Genomic DNA, 20,443 nt, shown 5'->3' on the forward strand with positions numbered 1-20,443 from the left:
GGGCCCCCACACGCTCTCCTGGGTTTTGGTGCCCCCACCACCCCCCATCCACCAGGAAGCAGAGCAGCAACCCCGGGCAGGAGCGGGCAGCCCACAGCAGACCTGCCGATGCCCATCCCAGCGGTGACAGGGGGCTGGCTCCCAACGCATGGTTTTCCCTGCTTGTCTGCGTGTCGGGAGAGCAGCCCCACGTCAAAAGGGAAAACACACCACCTTCTGAAACGCGGCTTTTCTCGCGCAGACAGAAAGGGTGGGCCACCAACTCCCTCCCTCCACTGGCCACCCTGGGGCGGAGGCACAGAGCCCGGCCGGCGTCTGCGTCCTTCCACCCACCGCGGGCCCAGCCTCACCTGCCCCCCAGACCAGACGGTTGTTCTGGTCTCTGTGCTGGGGCTCGGGGCAGGGCAGGCCGAGGGCCTGGCAGATTGACAGCCCTCGCCCCTTCACCCAGCACCAGGCGGTCTGTGGTTGAGCCCTCCAGGCCCCTCCCTTGATTCCTGTTTTCCTCCGGAGGAACCACACAGCGGCGTTTGGTACGGAAGGCGGAACCGGCCCGCTCCCGGCTCCCACGGGGGCAGTGTCTCCCTTGCGTGTCCACTGCCCCGTGGGCCACCCTGGCCAGGGCCCTTTAGGTTCAAAACGTGGGGCACACAGGAGGTCAAGTGCAAGCTTGAGTCTGGTCTCATGGGGGTTACTAGTCTTTTCCTCCAAATTAAAAAAAGAAAAAAAAAAGGTCATTGCAACCTTGTTCTACGAAAAAGAAATTTAACATTTCGCCCCCAACACCATAAATTAACATTCCCCATAAACCTCATTTTTCCAAACTCCCTCCGGTCTGTGTCCAGACGCTTGCTTTTTGTGTAACTGGAAGCACAGCAAGGGGACTGGGCTGGGCTTGGCTCCTCCCCACTTGGTGGGAATCACGGCACCTTCGTCGGGCCACGTGACGCCCAGAACTGGTTTTAACAGCGGGGACGGTATTCCGGTGGGTGGTGTCCGAATGTACGGTCCATAATAAAGCGATGACGGCAGCTGCACCCCAGGGGCCGTGGTGCCTGGTGCGGCTCGAGCGCAGACTCGCATTCCGCTCCTCCTAAAGGGACCTCCGGGGACTTGTGTGGCTGCAAGTCTCGACCTGACGCTCCAAGACAAAAGGAGCAGGAATGAGTGAGCAGGCAGGGCTGGCTCAGCACCGCCCAGAACGCTGGCCGCTGGGGCAAGGCGCCCACGGGGCACAGACAGCCCGCGTCCCCCTGTTTACGGCCCTGCTCTGTGCACGAAGCATTAATTAAAGAAGGGACCTCAACAGGTTTTTGGAAACTTATTCCTACCTACATTACTTTGATCATAATGACATGAAACAGGGGGAAAAAAAATAATTTTTATGTGGTTCACATTTATGAGTTTTTACATAAAGGCTTTTGTGGGTATTTTAAGAATGTGCTAAAATGTTGTCTGAAACCACATAAAGCCATCTGAGGAGTCTCCCGCCAGAACTAACAGCGCACACATGGAAGCACTTTAACTGCCTTTGTATGTTTAATGAGTCAAATAGTATTAATATTGTTTAAATGCTAACATGCCATTTCAATAAGGTGGCTCAGCCATCGCCGGGGGCGTGAATGGGGTTCGCCCGGTGGCCTGTGCTCTGACCCGGCTCCATCAGGGACCCCGTCGCCTGGGAGGGCAGACAGGCCCAGGATCACGGCCACAGCCCGGCTGAGCTGGGCTCAATGGGAACGGTCCGGAGGTCTCCGGTCAAGCGGGCCACCTGGGGAGCATCGTTAAAACACAGACGCCCCAAAATGAACCCCCTGGGCTTCTCTCAGGCCTTCAGGAAGTGAGGGCTGAAACCCACACACGTGGTGTAAGGCTCAGTCAGTGGGTGGGGACACAGTGAAGAAGCCGCCATGGCAAGATGAGCCAGGAAACCACGAGCCCTTCAGATCCCAGGATCATCAGGAGCAGGCGGATGGGAGAGTAGCCCAGACCGGCCCAGGATCGAGAGGAAAACGTGGCTTTGCAGTCCACTCGAGAGGGGGCTCCATCCACCATGGGCTCCCGGTCTCGGTAGCTTTCAAGACAACCCCGGCAGAGAGGAACGTGTCTTAAAGCAAAAGGCGCCAAGTGGAGCTCAGACAGCAGGGACTACGGTCAGGGGGCACCTGGACTGACTCTGTAAGTCCCACCATCTGAAAAACATCGTGCTGACTACAACCGGGTTTCATAAACTTCCAAAAGGCCGAGTCCCCAGGGGCCAGCTGGAGGAGCCAGGAGTTGCAGGCAAGCCCTCAGGCGGCGGGCCGCTGACCTGCATAGCCAACCTTGGTGGAGCGCCTGGGTGGGTGGCCTTTTCACAGTGAGACCCTCCCCCTGGGTCAGTGAAGCGCCCGGGGTGTCCGTGATTCTGTTCTCCCCAGAGAGCCTTTCCTCTGTCCTGAAATGCCCTCCTCCACTAGGCCAGAGTCAGGGTCACACACACAGATTCTATGATCCTAAGTCTCCAACCTCAGGACTTCTGGGGCAGAGAAGAGAAAAAGGGAAAAATGTAATGCGATGCTTCACTCTCAAAATGATCTACTTCACGAAAGAAAGGAATAAGAAACAACCGCCTATTCCGCTCCCATAGCTTTAAGGGGTGTTTGAGGCTGAGGTGTGCGTGGAAACGGGGATGGAAACTCGGCTCAGGAGTCTGGGCTGTGACCGGCCTTGGCCAACACGGGGCCGCGCGTCTAACAGGAAAGGCGGGACTGGACGGGCTTTGAGTCTGGCCTCCCTCCTGCCCGTCAGATCGCCTCCTGGGAGCCGGGCTGGACTCAGCTCTAATGCAGAGGCCCCAGCAGGTGACGATCACACGCCACAACCCCCACACAAGAGCCACGGCCAGCACAGCTCTGCAGGCACAGGCCTTGCACAGCTTCCCTCCGACCTGCGGTCCTTCAGCCAGGAGCGGGCAAGCCGCCTCCCAGGGATGGGCGGGAGGTGGGCGTGGCCGTGGGTCTCTGGCAGGGCAATGACCCCCCAGACCAGTCAGGGGAGGGGGCGGCACAAGGCCCCGCCCCCAGGTGCTAGGCTGTGCGCTTCTGCAGCAGGCGTCCTTGAATAAAGCCAGGAGGAAGGCGAGGGGGTGCGTGGGGCCCGTCCGGCGCTCTCATTCGTAAGATGGAAACGCTGACCCTGACGACGCTCCAGGATCTGGAGGCTGCGGGAGGGCTGGTGTGAGGGCGGCTCCAAGAGCAGAGGTGCAGCCTCCTAACTAACCCCTTCATCACACGCACCTCCGGGGACGCCGGTTCCGCCATGGAAGCGTGTCCAGAGCCTGCCCCAGCACACACAGGTACAGCCGCTGCCAGGGCAGACGGGCTAACGGGCTCAGGCATGCGCTGCTCTACCGCCGGGTGCGCTCAGCGGGGCACATCTGGATGGCGGCTGACGCGCTTTACAGCCGCTTTACAAGGCTTTTGTGTTTGTCCTTGAAGAGGAACAGCGGCCCTGGGATCCGACCGCGCCCCCGCGAGCACCTTCGGCATCTCTGAGCTGTCCGTGAAGGTGCCACCCTCCCCAGGGCGACGTGGACAGTCAAGGTATTCTGGAGCTTCGGAGCCACTGCCCGAAGGCTGCCAGCTGTCACGGGGTTTCCGTACGTTACCTTAGAGTTAAGATCACGGACACCCTGGGAGAGAAAGGAACGTGCCCGAGTCACGTGGTGGAGGAGGGGGAGCTGGCGGCCCCAAAGATGCGCCCTGTTCCGCTGGCCCAGTTTCAGCCTGCGAGGCTGGACTTAGGTAAGCTCACCCCCCCACGCAGCTGGCGCAAGGTGGAGGAGCAAAGTCAGGGCAGGGAGGAAGGGGTCTCCAAGAGTCAGGTGGCCCTGAGCACCCTACACAGGGAGCTCTGGAAAGGGGGGCCCTCCACTTGCAGGGGCGGCAGGGTCTGCTGGCTGAGCCTCTGTGAGACCACCGCCCTGGACACCTGCACGGAACTGCTTCCCAGGGGGCCCGGGAGGACCGGGGAGGCCCACCGCCAGGGGGAGCAGATCCTTGCTTCACCCCAACACGTGCAGCCACAGAGTCCGACGCGTGACCCGGCGCCACGTGGGGACGGAGGCCCGGGAGCCCTGGAGGAGCCAGTCCCTGATGCTGACCGGGGATCTGTCCGTAAATGGAGTTGTTCTCCGCATGCTCCTGTTTTCCATTTAACTTTCTTCCAGCAGATGACAATCAATGAGTGCCAAGGCACGCAGGCCCTGGGCACGGCCTCGGGACCCGGCGGAGGGGACCGGGTGGCTGGGCCATCACTGGGCTCCAGGCTGGGAGCAGTGGGCGGCCGTCTGGACCCTGCCTGCAGGGGCTCCGGGTACTGCCGCTGACGCCCCCACCTCAGAAACTTAACCCACGAAAGCGGGAAGCAACTCAACTCCCCCCGGGGCGGGCTGGCTTCTCCCCGCTTGCCTCCCAGGCGATCAGATCAGGGCAGCTGAGGCGACCCTGGCCTTCTCCCTTAGCCCAAGTCCACAGGCAAGGCGGGTTCTCAGAGGCCCTCCGATGGACGCGTGGTTGAAGATACGAAGAACGTACGTGGAAACTCAAACACTAATTATGCTGCTGATGAGCTCAGAGCAGACGCGACGTCCCCGCCTCTAGCCCTGTGTCCCCGGAGCACAGGATTCACAGCAAGGGGAGACGTGGCAGGGCCTCTGGGCAGGGCCCCCACGCACAGAGAGGCCCTCCACCTCTGGGCAAGGACCCCCTGGACAAATCCAAAGGGGCAGACAGCGAGGGGGAGGGCCAAAGCAGGCGGTCCAGGCCTCACCTGCCCCAGAACTGTCCTCAACAGTTCCGTCACCTCAGCTTATGCCGCTCACTGCTCCCACCTGTCTCCCATCTGGGTTGCGATTTTGGAGACCTGGGGAGCTTGGACTGGCCGTCTCTGGGGTGGGACACACAGGGTAACCTAAGGCCACAGGCGCCGTTCAGTCGGACTAGGAGACTGGGCGGGACCAGGAAGGAGGCCAGGAGGAGCCCAGGTCAGGGTCTCCCTCCCCAGTCTGCAAAGCCTCTGGGGGACGGCGGAGGTCGTACAGTGAGCGCTGTCCCATGTACGTCAGGACCCCCAGCCCCTTCGCCAGGCACGGAGGACGACACCCCGGCCACACCGGACAAGGGCCTCTGCGCCTCTCTCCACCCTCCTGTCCCAGCAGCCTGCGCTCTCCCGCCACGCCAGCAAGCCCCTCGGCTCAGAGAAGCCCACCCACCTCTCCTGGCCTGGTTACACAGCCTGGCCTGGCTGCCCACAACCACCTGAGCTTCCGTGATTCGCCAGGAGGACTCACTGGACTCAGAAGAGCCGTGCTCGCGGCCCGAGTCACTCCAGGGGAAGGGGACAGCCGAGGCCGTGGAGGGAACCGGGTGCGGGCTCCAGGAACGCCTCCAGCGCCCAGCACCGAGTCACACCGGGACCTCATCTCCCAGCGACGGGCCGGGGAGCCCCCGGGGTCTCAAGGCCCAGGGTTCTACCTGGTGCACCCCCTGCCTCGTCCACAGGCTCTGGGAGGGAGGCTGCAGCTCGGCTTAAACTGCAGTGTCTACGTGACAGTCTCCGCGCCGTGACCATTCCTATCAGGGAGCGCAGGAAGCCCCCCAAGTCCGAGCTCCCAGAGGCCAGCCCGGGACCTCCGGCCTGCGATGTCGGGACGTCCGCCACTCCAGGGCCCCCACGGCCCCTCCCCGGTCCCGCTGTAGGAGCTCTCCCCGCCACCGTGCCCGTGTTTTGGTTTTGCTCAGCGCTTACCAAATCAAGCGAGTCTTTTGGGCCTCGGTTCCCTTCTTCCCCTGGGGACCCCTCGCCCCTGCTGCGCACCAAGGGGCCCTCCAGGCCCACCCCCGTGGCACCCGCACCTCCGAGAGCACCGCGGGGTCCCGGGAAACCCTGGAGGCTCGGTCTTGAGTACTGCCTCCCGTCACCACACACGGTGACCACGGCAGCCCACTGCTGAAGCAGACCTCCTCGCGGCCTCGCTGTGGGCCGGGGCCGGGCCCCAGCGGAGCCTGCAGCCTCCTGAGCGCAGCCCGCTGTCCGCCACGTCTGCACCCACACCACCCCACGGCCACAACCTCAAACACACCGCCCTAAGACCTCCACGCACGGGACTGCCGCCCAACGAGGATGATTCTGTTACCCTGGAAGGGCAAGTGGACAAAGGGGAGCCTTGGGAGGGGAACAGCGCCCCACACCAGGATGGGCGCGGCTGACTGAGAGACAAGGAAACGGAGACTCAGCAAGGGGACCACTGGCCCACCGTCAGTCAGCAAGGACACAGCAGAGAACCGCGGCCCGGCCTCCTCCACAGCACAGCTCCTCCCTACTCTGTAGCCTGACCCGGACGCAGTCCTGGGGTCAGAGCCAGCTCCTGGGAGGGTCTGCTGGGCTTCCCAGGTGGCACCAGTGCTAAAGAACCCACCTGCCAATGGAGCAGACACAAGAGACGCAGGTGTGATCCCTGGGTCGGGAAGATCCCCTGGAGGAGCGCATGGCAACCCGCTCCAGTGTTCTTGCCTGGAGAACCCCATGGATAGAGGAGCCTGGCGGGCTACCGCCCGTGGGGCCGCAGAGTCGGACACGACTGAGTGAGCACACGGATGCACACTTCTGCTACTTCCATCTCAGCAGCCAGCCTCCCGCTGCCACCTCCGAGTCCCAACGGGACCCACACACCCAAACCCTCCGGGCCCAATGCTCACACCCCAGGAAGAGGTGGTCCCTTGGGGCCCAGGGTGCGAAGTCTGAGTTTTGAACACAAAGAGACCTGGGCAACACGCTGTTTCCCTACAGACCCCTGGAGTGGGGTGTTCCCTTGCCGGCTGGTGTTGCTCAAGCACCATCTGACGGAGGCATGGGGGACGGAAGGGAAGCAGGAAGGAGCGGAAACGGCCACAGGGCAGGGAGAGGAGGCAGAGGACCGGGGGGAGAGGGCCCGGCACCCCAGCTGCTGCCGGCAGAGGCTCGCGGGCCCCGCGCCTGCCACCAGGGCGCCAGCCTCATTTCACTCTGTAAACTTCTTCCAGACAAGAGGGGCTGATTAGAAAACCTAATTAAAGCGTTTGAAGATTATCTCGGACCCGAAGCAAGGGAGAACACAAAGTGCCTTCCCGCCCCGTGCCTCCGCCCCTGACTCTGGCCTTCATTAAGCTTTGATTTCAATCAATTGCACACCCACTGAAATTAACTTATAAGGCCAATAAATTGCAACCGCATGTTTGAAGGTATTATCTGCTGCGAGCCAAGAGCCGAGGATCGCAGAGCGTGGGGCCAGCTGCCTGGCACAGATGGGAGCAATCATGTCTGAGAGAAAGCAGTGCCAGGCCCCTGGGTTAGAACATCTGGGCTCGTAAGAACCTGGGCTGACCGAGGGCCCAGTCAGAGGCAGAGCGGGGCAGGCTTCCTCTCTTCTCTGCGAACCTGGGGACGCAAAGCGCTGACCGCGGGGTGCGCGGCAGCCTGCTGGCGGCTCACACCGCAATGAGATGCTTCTCTGGCAGCGGCAAGCGCCGGCCTCTGCTAGGTCTCCCCCAGGGAGACAGCTCGCTGGGGCCGTGTGATGAGGTCTGGGGACCAATGAGCTGCCCCAGGCCTGGGCCTGAGAAAGCGGAGACGGCTCTGCCAGGAAAGCAGCGTCCCGTGGGCTGGCTGCCTGAGAGGCGGCCCTTCCCGCTCCATCTCCCTGCACCCCAGCACCTCGGGCCACGGCAGAGGAGACTGGGAGTCGCCGGGACGCTGGTGGCCAGGGTGGGAGGGTCTGGGAAGGGGGATGATGACATTCCAGACGACTGGCGAGCAGACCATGACCTCCCCCAGTGCCAGCACTCCAGCAAAACCCGCCTGTCATCTCCTGAGGATTTTCAGCAAATGGACTGTTCCGATCTAAAATCAGACCTGTGCAATCAACAGCTGCTTAACAGTTATTCTCCTGGGAAAGTTTCCCACCAGGATCCCTCTCCGTCACTAGCAATGGCAAAGCAGGAACGCAGTAATCGTGAAAGGGATGGGAGGGCAGGGAGGCGGGAGGAGTGAGGAACGGGCTTCACGGAACCAGGCAGGAGCCCTGGCTCCACTCTCTGGGGCCCCAGGCGCCCCGTGCCCGCTGTGGGAAGGCAGGCATGCTCCCGACTGCTGGCACTTCTGAGCCACATTGCAGAAACCTGTGCACAGGTGGCAGGGGGCACCGGGGGGGCTGCTGGTCCGTCCGGTCCCGGCCTGGCCTCTCGCTCAGACCACATCATTGCGACATGCCGGTGACTCATCCTGATCCCTACAGAGTCAGAACCTCGACGGCCGGGCGATCCAAGCCTGGAGCCCAAGCACAGAAGCCAAGGGCTTCCTCTGGGATGATGGTGACAAAGCCTCCATCCCCCACGGCACAGAGACGCCTCTGGGGCTGGTGAGCCCCCCTCTTCAGGCAGGCAGGCCTGGTGTGGCCCAGGACGCGTGGCTGGGTCGCGGCTCAGCTCCACCTCCACGCTCACCGTGGTCTCCTTCCCCGCATCTTGTTAGGAGAACGCCAGGAGGGAGAAGAAGGCTGGGGACCAGGGCCGGGAACCAGGAGCTGTCTTCACTCCCAGCTCAGGCTGAAGACATAAGCCAGAGGAGGGCCCAGGAGAGTGGAACGGCAGGAAAGGGTGCCTTTGGCCTGTTTTCGTTTTTCTTTGGTTGACTCCCCAGCCCTTCAGACGACCGACCTCCGTGAGCGGAGTTCAGTGCTCCTCCCTGGTGTAGAGGAGGGCCCCTCCTGCTGGGAGCCACAGAACACGGGGCCCTGGAGGCGTCTCAGAGCACGGGGCGGGGGCGGGGTTTGGAGCCCAAGGGCAGCGTCCAGCCCCTTGTCAGGGGATGAGTGGGCGAGAGGCCAGAGCACAAGGCAGACTCTAGTCTGCCTAGCACAAGGTCCTAGTTCTTCGACCCACCAGGATCCCAGGATTCAGGAGCAGCAGGAGTTACAGTCCGGGCGAGAAAAGGGGAGGGCCTGCCTGTCACAGTCCTCAAGCCCCAGGGACACCGGCCGAGCCCCCCCTCTGAGCCCGTTTGCTGACGTGTAAGGAAGGTGGGTGTTGGAGAAGACTCTTGAGAGTCCTTCGGATGAGAAGGAGATCCAAGCAGTCCATCCTAAAGGAATTCAGCCCTGAATATTCATTGGAAGCACTGATGCTGAAGCTGAAGCTCCAATTCTCTGGCCACCTGATGCGAAGAGCTGACTCATTTGAAAAGACCCTGCTGCTGGGAAAGACTGAAGGCGGGAGGAGAAGAGAACAACAGAGGATGAGATGGTTGGATGGCTTCACCGACTCAATGGACATGGGTTTCAGTAAACTCTGGGAGTTGGTGATGGACAGGGAGGCCTGGCGTGCTGCGGTCCATGGGGTCGCAAAGAGTCAGACATGACTGAGCGCCTGAATTGAACTGAAGGAAGGTAGGTGGAAGGCTCCATGGAGAAGCGCTGTGGCTTCCTTCAGAGTGTGTGTGTGTGTGTGTGTGTGTGTGTGTGTGTGTGTGTGTGTGTGTGTGTGTGTGTGTGTGTGTGTGTGTGTGTGTGGCGCTGTGGCTTCCTTCAGTGTGTGTGTAGCGCTGTGGCTTCCTTCTGTGTGTGTGTGTGTGCACGCGCGCACTCTGTCCATGGGATTCTCAGGTAAGAATGCTGGAGTGGTTGCCATTTCCTCCTTCCGGACGCAGAGACTGAAGACTGAAACCTCGCGTCTCCTGCAATGGCAGGTAGATTCTCCATCAGGAGCACCATGGTGACAGCAGAGTCTTCCTCGCTGCGGGAGAGGCCAAGACTAGGGAGGGGCAGGCATGAAGGACAGGGTGAAAGGTGAGGCCCACAGCCCCGCGGCCTGTGGAACAACCTGGCCCCAGGAAACCTGCAGTGACCACTGGCCTGCACTGCCCAAGACAGGGGCGAGGTCTCTGAGCCCCGGGCTGATCTCCGTCTGCCCCAGAACCAGAAGGGGAGAGTTCAAGGTCACTAACGCAACCACTGACAACCCATATGGCACTCTGACAACAGGAAGTGGGCAAGATACTGGGCGGGGGCGGGGGCGGGGTGAGGAGGGGAAAGGAAGGAAAGAAAGAAAAAGGAGACTTGGATTCATAATTATTAGACGAGAAATGGGTTGGCTCAGCAACTGGGAAATGGTCCTGACACAGGGTCTCAGGGAGGGCGTCCCAGCGCACTGGTGAGACCGCCCCTCCGGGGGCCTGTGGCTACTGTGATGGCAGTGACCAGGCCGCCCCCACATACGCGGAAATGAAGGGCCCCCTGCCCCCCTCTGCGGGTGCCGCCCGGAGGCCGTGTACCCTCTCCTCCAGCCTCGAAGAGCGCATTGATTCCGCTGCGGACAGAACAGCACCCTCTGGGCCCTGATTCCAGCTCTACAGACCGTCCCAGAACCTCAGGAGCAGCTCTGGGCCCGGATTCCAGCTCTACAGACCGTCTCAGAACCTCAGTGGCTGCTATGGGCCCGGATCCCACCTCTACAGACCGTCCCAGAACCTCAGGGGCGGCTCTGGGCCCGGATCCCACCTCTACAGACCGTCCCAGAACCTCAGGGGCGGCTCTGGGCCCGGACGCCACCTACAGACCGTCCCAGAACCTCAGGGCCGGCTCTGGGCCCGGATCCCACCTCTACAGACCGTCCCAGAACCTCAGGGGCGGCTCTGGGCCCGGACACCACCTACAGACCGTCCCAGAACCTCAGGGCCGGCTTGTCCTGTGAGATCCCACCCTGGGCGCAGGAAGCTGCCCCGTCACCCCTCCCCACTCCCCCGCAGGTCAGCTCACCTTCAGAGGGAAGCGCAGGCCCACGCACAATACGGGTATCAAGGTGGAAAGCCCCTTCAAGGGGGACTCTGCCCAGGCGGGGAACTTTCTCAGGAGGCGGTGTGGAGAGTTAGACCTGGGGGACAAACCCAGCTCCTGCCGATTCCCAGCAGGCTAACTGCCTGGAGGCCCTCCCCTTACAGAGATCTGATGGCCTGGTGGACACCTCCCACGTACCCTACAGAGCCACTGTTCCAATGGGGAGGACTTGTGAAGGGGGATGGGGAAATGCTCTACCATATGAGGCCCACTGAGGCCTCACAGGAGGCACACGTCGGACAGACCACGCGCCATCATACACGCGAACCAGCGAGAGCCATCAGGGAGGAGGGAGGAGTCAGAGGGGACACGCGCCTCTTCCCAGGCCCGGCCCCTCCGCACACTCCAAGGGGAACAAATGCACCCGCATCCCTGTAGCCAGGAAATCACCACTCAAGCGTTTACGCCCATAAGAAATAAGAACCGGCCTTGTTTTGATCCTCGGAGGACCCGAAAGCCACCCTGCCTGGCTGCCCCTTCCCGCCCGGGGACCAGACCTCAGTGTCAGCTCCCGGACATGTTCCGACCCCGCTGCGCAAACCCCGGGTCGCTCTGTCCCATCACCCTTTGCGACACCAACCCACTCACACTCTGTTGTCTGCGTGTCCACAGTGGATGCTCCACGTGGCAAGGACGTGGTCACCTGTACTCAAGGCCGGAGCCCTAGGGCTTGGCGAGCATCCGGCTTGTGTCAAACACTCCAATGCTGGTCAAGTAAACGAGCCAAGTTTGGCACTCTGGAGTTGGGTAAGGGTGGTTTTAAATTTAAACTGGAATAGAACATGTGAAATATACCACTGGCTGGGTGAACCCGGATAAAAGACTTCCCCTCTCTGAATCTGTCATCTCAGCTGAGAAACGGGGACTGCCCTCAGGCACAGGCCGACGTGGAGATTCAGTAAGACCGAGGGAGGCAGAGGACACCAGGCTCACCAGGCGCTGGCCGGTAACTACTGTGATCAGCACTGCTGTTTCACCATCAACATTACCATTAACCCAAGAAACTGACTCCACTTGGGAACTCCCGTTCAGCAGCTGGACAGGCTTCTTGCCACATGGCTGGGTAAAAACAACTATAAATAAGCCAGAGATGCCAGCAAGGAGACCACCTCCCGGCATCACTGGGAAAGGAGCTGTTCTGCCACAGGGCAGCGTTCTCGATGTGATGACTCTTCAGTCACTGGAATTTACTCTAGTGGTGAGACTCAGTAACATGTGGAAACATCAGACAAATATAGACTCAACTTCTAGCTCTTCACCTCCAAGTCCTGTGTGTGTGTGAGGAGGTTCATTTAGCCTCTGGGAACCCCAGTCTCATCAGTAAAAATGGGAATATCAACGGCCCCAGAGGTTCTTGAAAGGATTAGAGACACTGCACGTAGAATACTGGCACACGGCAGAGTGAAGGCAGCTGGGCCGCAGAGCGACGTGTCTGGGGCGGCGCGGGTGTTAGGGGCCGCCAGCTCCCGGCTTCCTCAGAGCTGGGCTTTGGCTCCTGTGTTGGGGGTCTTTTTGTTGATGCATGTGTCAGATGGACACATATAATTCTGTATTCTGTAGTATGTATATCAAATCTGCTAAAAACTGGACCACCATGCCAGCTGTCTGCAAGATGGAGCCTGAGGTTCCTTCTGCAAGGGTGACATCACCGCGTCCGGACAACGCTGCGGCAGTCGGATGCTCTGCTTCTCTAGTGTCTTTTTCCCGCCTACACCCCAGGTCAGGTCAGGGTGGGCACTCTCTAGACTGAAGGCCGAATGCTGCCTACCTCAAGGCTCAAGAGGTGGCTTTACATTCTTAAGGGTGTGGGATGTGTGCTTAGCCGCTTAGCCGCTCTGACTTTTGCGACCCCATGGAGCCTGCCAGGCTCCTCTGTCCATGGGGATTTTCCAGGCAAGAATACTGGAGTGGGTTGCCATTTCCTTCTCCAGGGGCTCTTCCCAACCCAGGAATTGAACCCGGGGTCTCCTGCATTGCAGGCAGATTCCTTACCAACTGAGCTACGAGGTAAGGATAATTATACATAAAAAAGAAAGAATAAAGAAAAAGTGATAGGACTGATGCGGCCTGCAAAGCCTATAGTGTTTACTATCTGGTCCGTTACAGACATATACGCCAAGTCCTCCCCTGAATCACTGGGTCTGTACTGAGGCAGCACTGTGTATATTATAGGTTTGCTATATTCTCAATATGGAGCTTAATTAAAAATGAGATTCTATTAAGAAAAAAATGCTTTGGAGATAACCTTCTCTGGAGCCTTTCCGTGCGAGATGGATGAGGTGAGTGGCCACCCTTTCTGGGGGTGTGGCAGGAGGCAGAACTCTAGGCAGACGCAGCAAAAGCACATTCCCAAGTGCGTGGGGTCACAAGAGTCAGACACAATTTAGTGACTAAACTGCAACCACAAAGGTGCAGGCTGAGGCCCCCAACGACTCCGGAGGCAGCAATACTGGCTTGGAGGGAGCTGTATATACTGAGGAACCCCAAATCTCCCCACAGCCTTCTCCCCAATACCTCCGGCCTTGGAGACTGGTCTGGGAGCAGGGTCCTGGGCCCCAGGCAAGAACCGTCAGGGTGGGTAGTACCATGAAACCCAGAGGGGCCTCTGGAGACAGCAGACCCGGGTTTGACTCCTCGCTCTGCCTCTGGCCTCCGACACAATTCAGTGAATCGTTCTGAGCTGATTTCTTCGTCGGCAAACAAGGGGACTACAATAGCACCCATGCTGGGGAAGATCCGAGACGACGGGTATGGGGCATCGGGCCTGGAGTCCCGCACACAGGAGGTGCTGCCCTCGGACACGCCAGCCGCCTCTCACGACGGACCCGAGGACCACACTCCCGCCCAGTGTCCTGCGGGCGCTCCGAGCTGTCCCTGGTCAGGCCAGCCAGGGGGCCGGTCGTGTCTCCTCTCCGATCTACATATCAGGGGAGCCCCTTAACTCACAGGTCTCGGTACTGGTCAAAGGCGTTGTTGGCTTCCACCTCCAGCTTCCTAAGCCGAGCAGAAGGCATGGCCCCGTCTTCCAGGGGAGGGTCATACTTGTTACTCCATGGTGACCTGCAGGGCAGAGGGAAAAGGTCACATGACTCGTTCCAGGCAGACGGGGCCGTCGAGCCCATCAGCCCCGCGTTCTGAGATTTCAGAGCAGCAGCCGCGACCCGCAGGCCCTGGCCACAGACGTGGCGTCTGCTTCCCAGAGGCTCGGAGAGCAAGGGCTCAGAGCGTCAGACCTGGGTGTGACAGCCAGGCCCCAGCTCTCACTGGCTGTGTGTTTCCAACACGTGTCTTGACTTCTCTGAGCCCCCTTTTCCTCTTGTGTAAACAGAGGCTACTCTTTACCCACAGGGCTGCTTCGAGGAGCAAAGGAGGAAAGTACATCAAGTGCCCAGAGAGTGGCATCTTTTAAAAATCTTCCTTTGTTCTCACCACTGTATTGATGAAGAGAGACCCCTCAGTCCTTCCTGACTTGCCAGCCATTCTGGAGAAAATGTGACTGTCCTCACAGATCGTCTCAGACAATTAAGGATTAAAATGAGAGCTGTCGGTTAGGGCAGCAAGAGACCGCAGATCGCATGTAAGGACACCCCAGGGACGGAGTCCTCACCGTGGCAGAGGACGGCCCTCCAGCCTCCACGGGCTGTGTGCACACAGAACACTGCAGAGTAATGAGAACCAGCCTCACTTTTTCCAGCCCAAAGACTCGCTGTGCTTTTAAAAATGTGTTTTGCCACATCAGGAAAGCATTTAACCACAGAGGGTGCTGGGAAGGTGGTTGTAAGGGAAACACACTCGTTAATTCCCGCAGGTGGACGCCACAGGGCTGGGGGTGCAAAGAAAGAATTACAAAGGAGAGAGGGGAAAAGAGAGGCGGGCAGGGTGACGCAGAATCCGGACAAAGTCCTTCACACCCTGGGCTGTAAACAGCAAGACGCGTCAGTGGTCAGAAACCCTACTGCCCTTCCCATCTCCCCGCCCGACCAGACCACTTCACGTCGCTAAGGACTCAGAACCGACTGATTTGGGATTGACGGTAAGGGACAAAAGGCATCCCTGTCTCCTTAATGAATCCTGTGTATAAACATCTTTCTCCCTGGTACCTGATGCCCGGCACCTACTTCAGCAGATCCATCATGTCAGCCGGGCAACTTCCCCGTTGCCCTCAGGCAGAGGCCCCCCTTTCAAGGCTGCGGGCCCACACAGGTGAGTGAGGGCAGAGTCGCTGTGCCAGGGGACCCTGCGGGTCTCCCCGCAGTAGCTGCCCTCAGAGCAGGAGGTGCCTGGGCAGCCTTCTTTCCACACCAGCCCCCACCTCACTCATGCGCGTCGGGAGACCCTGCAAGCAACAAGGGCGGGAGCCGTCCCCGCTGCCCCATGACCAGCAAGCAGCCTGAGGGTCACACTGGCTGTGCCCAGGTCACAGGCAAGGGTGCCGGGGCCCGCCAGGGCCGCGCTCCCCTCTCCTGCCCCGGGCAGGGCTGGTCTCACCGCGCTCACCCCTCAGAACAGCGCTGCCTGGTACAACTTCCCCAACAATGGCAATGTTCTGCGTCTGTGCGTCCGGAACAGTAGCCGGGAGCTTCAGGTGGCTCCTGAGCACTGGTGTGGCTGCGGAATTGAATCCTAAAACTTTACTGAACTGGAAACTAGTTTAGACGGTCAACTTGAGAAGCTAAGCTCCTGGAGGGCAGGAGCCGTGTCTGTCCTGCTTCCCACCTGGAAGGGGGCCTGGCGCTCCACCACGTGCTCGAGAACAACAACGAAGTAGGAGGTGTGTGGGTCACTGCACGCCCGTCTCCACCCTGACACGCAGCAGGAGGAACCGGTTCTCCGCCTGTGCCCCCACCCCTTGCCACGGTCACAGCCCGGCCCCCACCTTGCCCCGGGCAGCAAGGGTGCTCTGGGCAGGAGCCCACGGCACGCTCTGCCCTCGTGGCCCAGCGCCCAGCACGGGGCGGGGAGGAAAGGACCCCCGGCCAATCTGGCGGATGCGCCTCCGAACCAACAGAGATGAAGCAACTCTCTGCTCTTTCTGCTGGGGGACACCTAAGAATTAAAAAAAAAAAAAAAATCAACAAAGACCTCTTACCAGACCCAAAGGTGAAGAGTGCTGTCACCACCACTATTTATACATAAGCCAGGAGGCTTGGTACCTCCGTTCGCCAGAGGGGGTGGAGAGGAGTCCGAGTGTGAGAACCCCCACTCCTCACCTGCCCTCAGAGGCCTGGCCTTCGCAGCCGCGGTTACACGGCCACTGCTCTCTGGGGGCGGGGGGCGGGCGCTGCAAGACCCGCCCAGCCGGGTTTTGTTTAGAGGTGACCCGATTGAGACATAGGAGCCCATCTCTCTTGCTGACTGGGAGTCTGGAATTTTCAAGAAGCCTGTAACTCACATCTCCCCTGGCTCACAGATGACAGCATTTCCAGCCGTTCGTCCTGGAGCCGGGGTAATTGTAGCTGGGGGAAAAAAAATCATAACATTACCCAGAATATTCTGAGTGGAAGGGGCACTCAGAACACATTAAAGAGCTTAAATGGAGGCCATTTGAAAAAAGACAGATGGACAGGAACGCTTAGATTTCAAAAGTCAGGCCTTTCATTTCCCTCGGAGAATGCTTTTTGTTTCAGCTAACAGGTTTCAAACAGCGCTGCTGGCAAACTGTCACACCATAAGGATCTTATTTAAGCAAACGATCAAACACAGGACAGAAATGTGTGGAGAAAATCAGAAGACCTTGAAGTTGTATACCGAGAAGAGAAAAAAGGAGAGCCCTGTGCCCGGGCTCCTCTTTGGTCGAAGACCCCCAGGCCCCTGGGAGCCTCCAGGAATGCAGATGGGAGCCGGCAGGGTGACCCGGAGTGGACACAACCTCAGCCTTCCAGCAGCCACTGGGGAAGAGCTGTCTCATGCAGCAAGCCCGAATTTTCAGGAGGAAACAAGAAATGGGACGACAGTGTTGACTTAGCAAGCCTCAGCTCTGGGGCCCCTCTTCCAGGATGCCCCCACTGAGGACGGGACGCGGCCCTCTGCCCACGACCCGGCAGTGGCCAGCCCCCTCAGACTGAGCCGGACCTGCCTCAGGCGGTCTCACCACCTTGGAGCTGGATGCCCACCTCTGTACCTCCATCCCCACCCAGACCTCCCTGGACTCAAGAACATGCACAGGCTGTCTGACTCTCCACTTCCATCCGCTGGGCATCTGGAGCTTAAGACGTCCCCAAACCCGCCCCCGCCCCGAGCCTTCCTCGCCTCCACGGTCAGGCACCCGCCCCCCGCCCCCGTCTCTCCAGCCGCTCCTCCCCCACTCCCTCCATCGGCAAACCCCACTGGCTCTGCTTCTCAGACCGACCTCAAACCCGACCACCTCTCCCCGCCTCCGCTCTGGGCTCTAGTCTGGATCAGGCAGAAGCACACTCTTCACCCAACTTCCATCTGAAGCTAGGAGAGGCACACCGTTCCAGGACAGCTGTCTGGTCTCTCTTTAGTAGCATTAGTTCTTTGTAATCCCCCCACCAAGTTCTGGAGAATGGCTACCCATCCCAAAATTCTTGCCTGGAGAATCCCCACAGACAGAGGTGCCAGGCGGCTACCGCCCATGGGGTTGGACAGGACTGAGTGACTGACACCTCCGCCCACTTCCCTTTCTGTGCTGGGCGGCACTCCAGGGGCATTGCTTCCCTTGACCCCCAAGCGCCCTGCACTGGCCTGCGTCCCCTCGCCCTGCCTTCAAGGCTTCTGGCCTCCCCTCCACCCCACGCTCCCCTCCCTGCCGGGCTCACTGGACACCGCGTCCCACCCGGGGCCTTCACGCGGGACGCTCTGCCCCCAGACCTGCGCGGGAGGGAACCTTCTCGTCCTGAAGGCTCACATCAGCCTTGACCAGCCTGTCCCAGCCGGGCCTGCCGCCCCCTCCCGCCTCTCCCCATCCTTGTCCACTCTTCAACAATCTCCACGGTTTCTGCATCTGCTTACTCTCTGGATTCCTCAGCAGGACACACAGGCTCCACAGAAGACCGCCTCAGTGCCTGACGGACGAGCGCCTGCTCCCTGAGACGGGCTGCTGAGCGCCCGGTGAGGAGAGTGAGCCCTGCCCCCTCCACCTGACACCCGAGAGAACCAGGGACCACAGGCTGACCCGCAGAGGGCCCAGCCGCTCCCGCAGGCGGAGCTGCCCCGGAGCCCACGCCGGCTGCCCCCGCGGTCTTCTCCTGCTTTTACGTCTCAGGGCCCACCCGGCCCCCAGAGAGCACGAGGCCAAGGCGAGGAGACTTAGCCCAGGCTCTGCGGCCTCTACATAAACCTAAGCCGACAGCATTCCTCCACCATTCTCCAAGGCACTGACTATCGCCAACCAACTCGGGAATCCTGGGCAGGTTTAAGGTTTCCCCATCTTTCCCCCACTCCATCTTTATCAGGGCTTCCCTGATGGCTCAGTTGGTAAAGAATCCACCTGCAATGCAGGAGACCCTGGTTCGATTCCTGGGTCAGGGAGATCCCCTGGAGGCAGGATAGGCTACCCACTCCAGTATTCTGGCCTGGAGAATTCCATGAACTGTACAGTCCATGGGATTACAAACAGCTGGACACGACTAGGCGACTTTCACTTTCACCTTTTTTTTTTTTTTTTTTTTAATATTTAAGAACTTCTAGGCACCTTTAAAAACCTAGCTCAGACATCCCCTCCTTCAGGAAGTCTTCCTGGAGTCGACCCTGGCCTTCTCTATGCTGCCCTCAATAAGCCTGGCTCTGGCTGCAGGGATCAAGTCACACAGTGACCAGATCCCGGTGTGTCCCTTGCTCTAGCCTAGTGATCACCTGGGGGCAGGGATGAACAATGACTCAGTCATTCACAGCTCTGGTAAGGGTGACGGTGAGACAAAGGGAGGGCCCCATGTCTGTCTGACAAGCTTCATTCACACGCCCTGAAGCACAGAGGCCCTCCTTGCACGTGGGATCCCTGTCATGCGCACACCCTGGACCTTCTCCTTTGCAGGATTTGATGTGATGTTTAATGAAGAAGCTCGTTTTTTAACAACATCTCTCTCCCGTTAGGACTGTAAGCCCCACCAGGGCAGAGGCCCCCTCTTCACTGCTGCACCTCCAATGCGTACTAGAAGCGTTTCACAAACATCGACTGGTCGAGACCGGATGGCAGGATGGATGGAAGGACGGACAGAACAGGAGGAAGAAGGCTGATGGGCCTTCAGCTGTCAAAGCCAGCGGCCCCTGAGCTGCTAGCAGCAGCAGTTAGCGGCCAGGGTGGGCCTGGCACGCCTGCTGCGTTCCCGGGGCGCGAGCTCACCTATAGGAGTCCCCATCTCTGTTGTAGTCACACAAGAGGTAATCCTTTCCCACCACCTTGTCTCTGGCGATTTTCAGAGGCTGGTCAACAGAAGACAGGAGGTCTTCACATAGGCTGGGGACCTGGCAGAAAGAGAGGAGAAGGCAGAACAGGGGTTAAGATCATACGTCGAACCCCGGTTGGCGGGCGGCATCTGCAGCCGGCCCGTGGTCAGCATATTCAACATCTGGCCCTTGGTATCCTGCCAGAATCAGGGGCCCGTTCCTTTCTTTTCCACATGTGTCTGATACCAACTGCGTCCCGCTGTGAAGAAACCTGTTCTTGGATTACAGTGGAGCGTGAGTTCCCACACGGCCTCCCCTCCAGACTGCGTGCAGCTCTAATGACTGGGCTGCCAGGGTGGTCCCGCACACCGAAGTGCGTGTGTGCCGGGGACCGGCCTCTGGGTGGCAGAGCACAGGCTGGGGTCCTGAGATGATGGGAAACGCTGCACACGCACAGGAACTGCAGAACGCGGGGGAAGAAGAGCCTGTGTGTGCCGGACGGGAACTGCAGAACGCGGGGGAAGAGCCTGTGTGTGCCGGACGGGAACCACAGAACGCGGGGGAAGAGCCTGTCCATGCTGGGCTCTCTGCAGGCTCCCACGCCGGGCGGAGCTTCCAGTTCTTTCCAGGCCCCCGGCCAGGCGTTATCAGGTCGGCGAGCAGCATCAGCCCTACCTGCAGCAAACGTAGCATCCCGCCAGCTTCCCATAGTGCCGAGCCCCAGCTCCTGTGCTCAGGCTGACACCCCTGGGACCCGTCACTGAGGGGGGCGCCCGGAATCCCAGGGCAAACGCTGCTAAACTGGACCCAGAGCTCTGCTAGGAACCAGGCCTCTGGCCTCTTCCTCCCAAATCAAACATCAACTTCCACCAAAATATTCCAGGCAGGGAGGGCTGCGTTCTCAGGAATGGATTCCTCCAGGTTTGAGTCACTTCCACACTATATTTTCAATGTGCTGACTTATGCGCTTCAAGGGTCTGGGTTAACGGAGGCCCCACCGTATCGTTTACCAGGCAAGTCGGCTGCCAACGGCACCAACAACCCTTCCACACGGAAAAGTTAGATCATGTGGCAGACACCCAGCAGAGGGGCTGACAGCCACGGCAATCCCTGGGGGCCCCGGAAGACCCTTGCCTCGACCACCAGCCTCCATGGGCTTCTCGAGGCACCTCTGCTGACTGCGGGGTG

General features: G+C 59.9%; 1 protein-coding gene across 1 annotated transcript in view; it reads right to left on the reverse strand.

Annotated features, from left to right (window-relative positions):
- CAPZB (capping actin protein of muscle Z-line subunit beta) overlaps positions 1–20,443 on the reverse strand; it is a 138,578-nt gene that overhangs the window by 19,508 nt on the left and 98,627 nt on the right. Inside the window, exons 3-4 of the mRNA XM_061148052.1 lie at positions 19,212–19,333; positions 13,856–13,969 (exon numbers count right to left, since the gene is read on the reverse strand). Of these exons, the coding sequence (XP_061004035.1) occupies positions 13,856–13,969; positions 19,212–19,333 (236 nt within the window). The remainder of the gene's footprint in view (positions 1–13,855; positions 13,970–19,211; positions 19,334–20,443) is intronic.

The sequence above is a fragment of the Dama dama genome, chromosome 8, assembly GCF_033118175.1.
Source record: "Dama dama isolate Ldn47 chromosome 8, ASM3311817v1, whole genome shotgun sequence".
In the NCBI taxonomy this organism is placed as follows: Eukaryota; Metazoa; Chordata; class Mammalia; order Artiodactyla; family Cervidae; genus Dama; species Dama dama.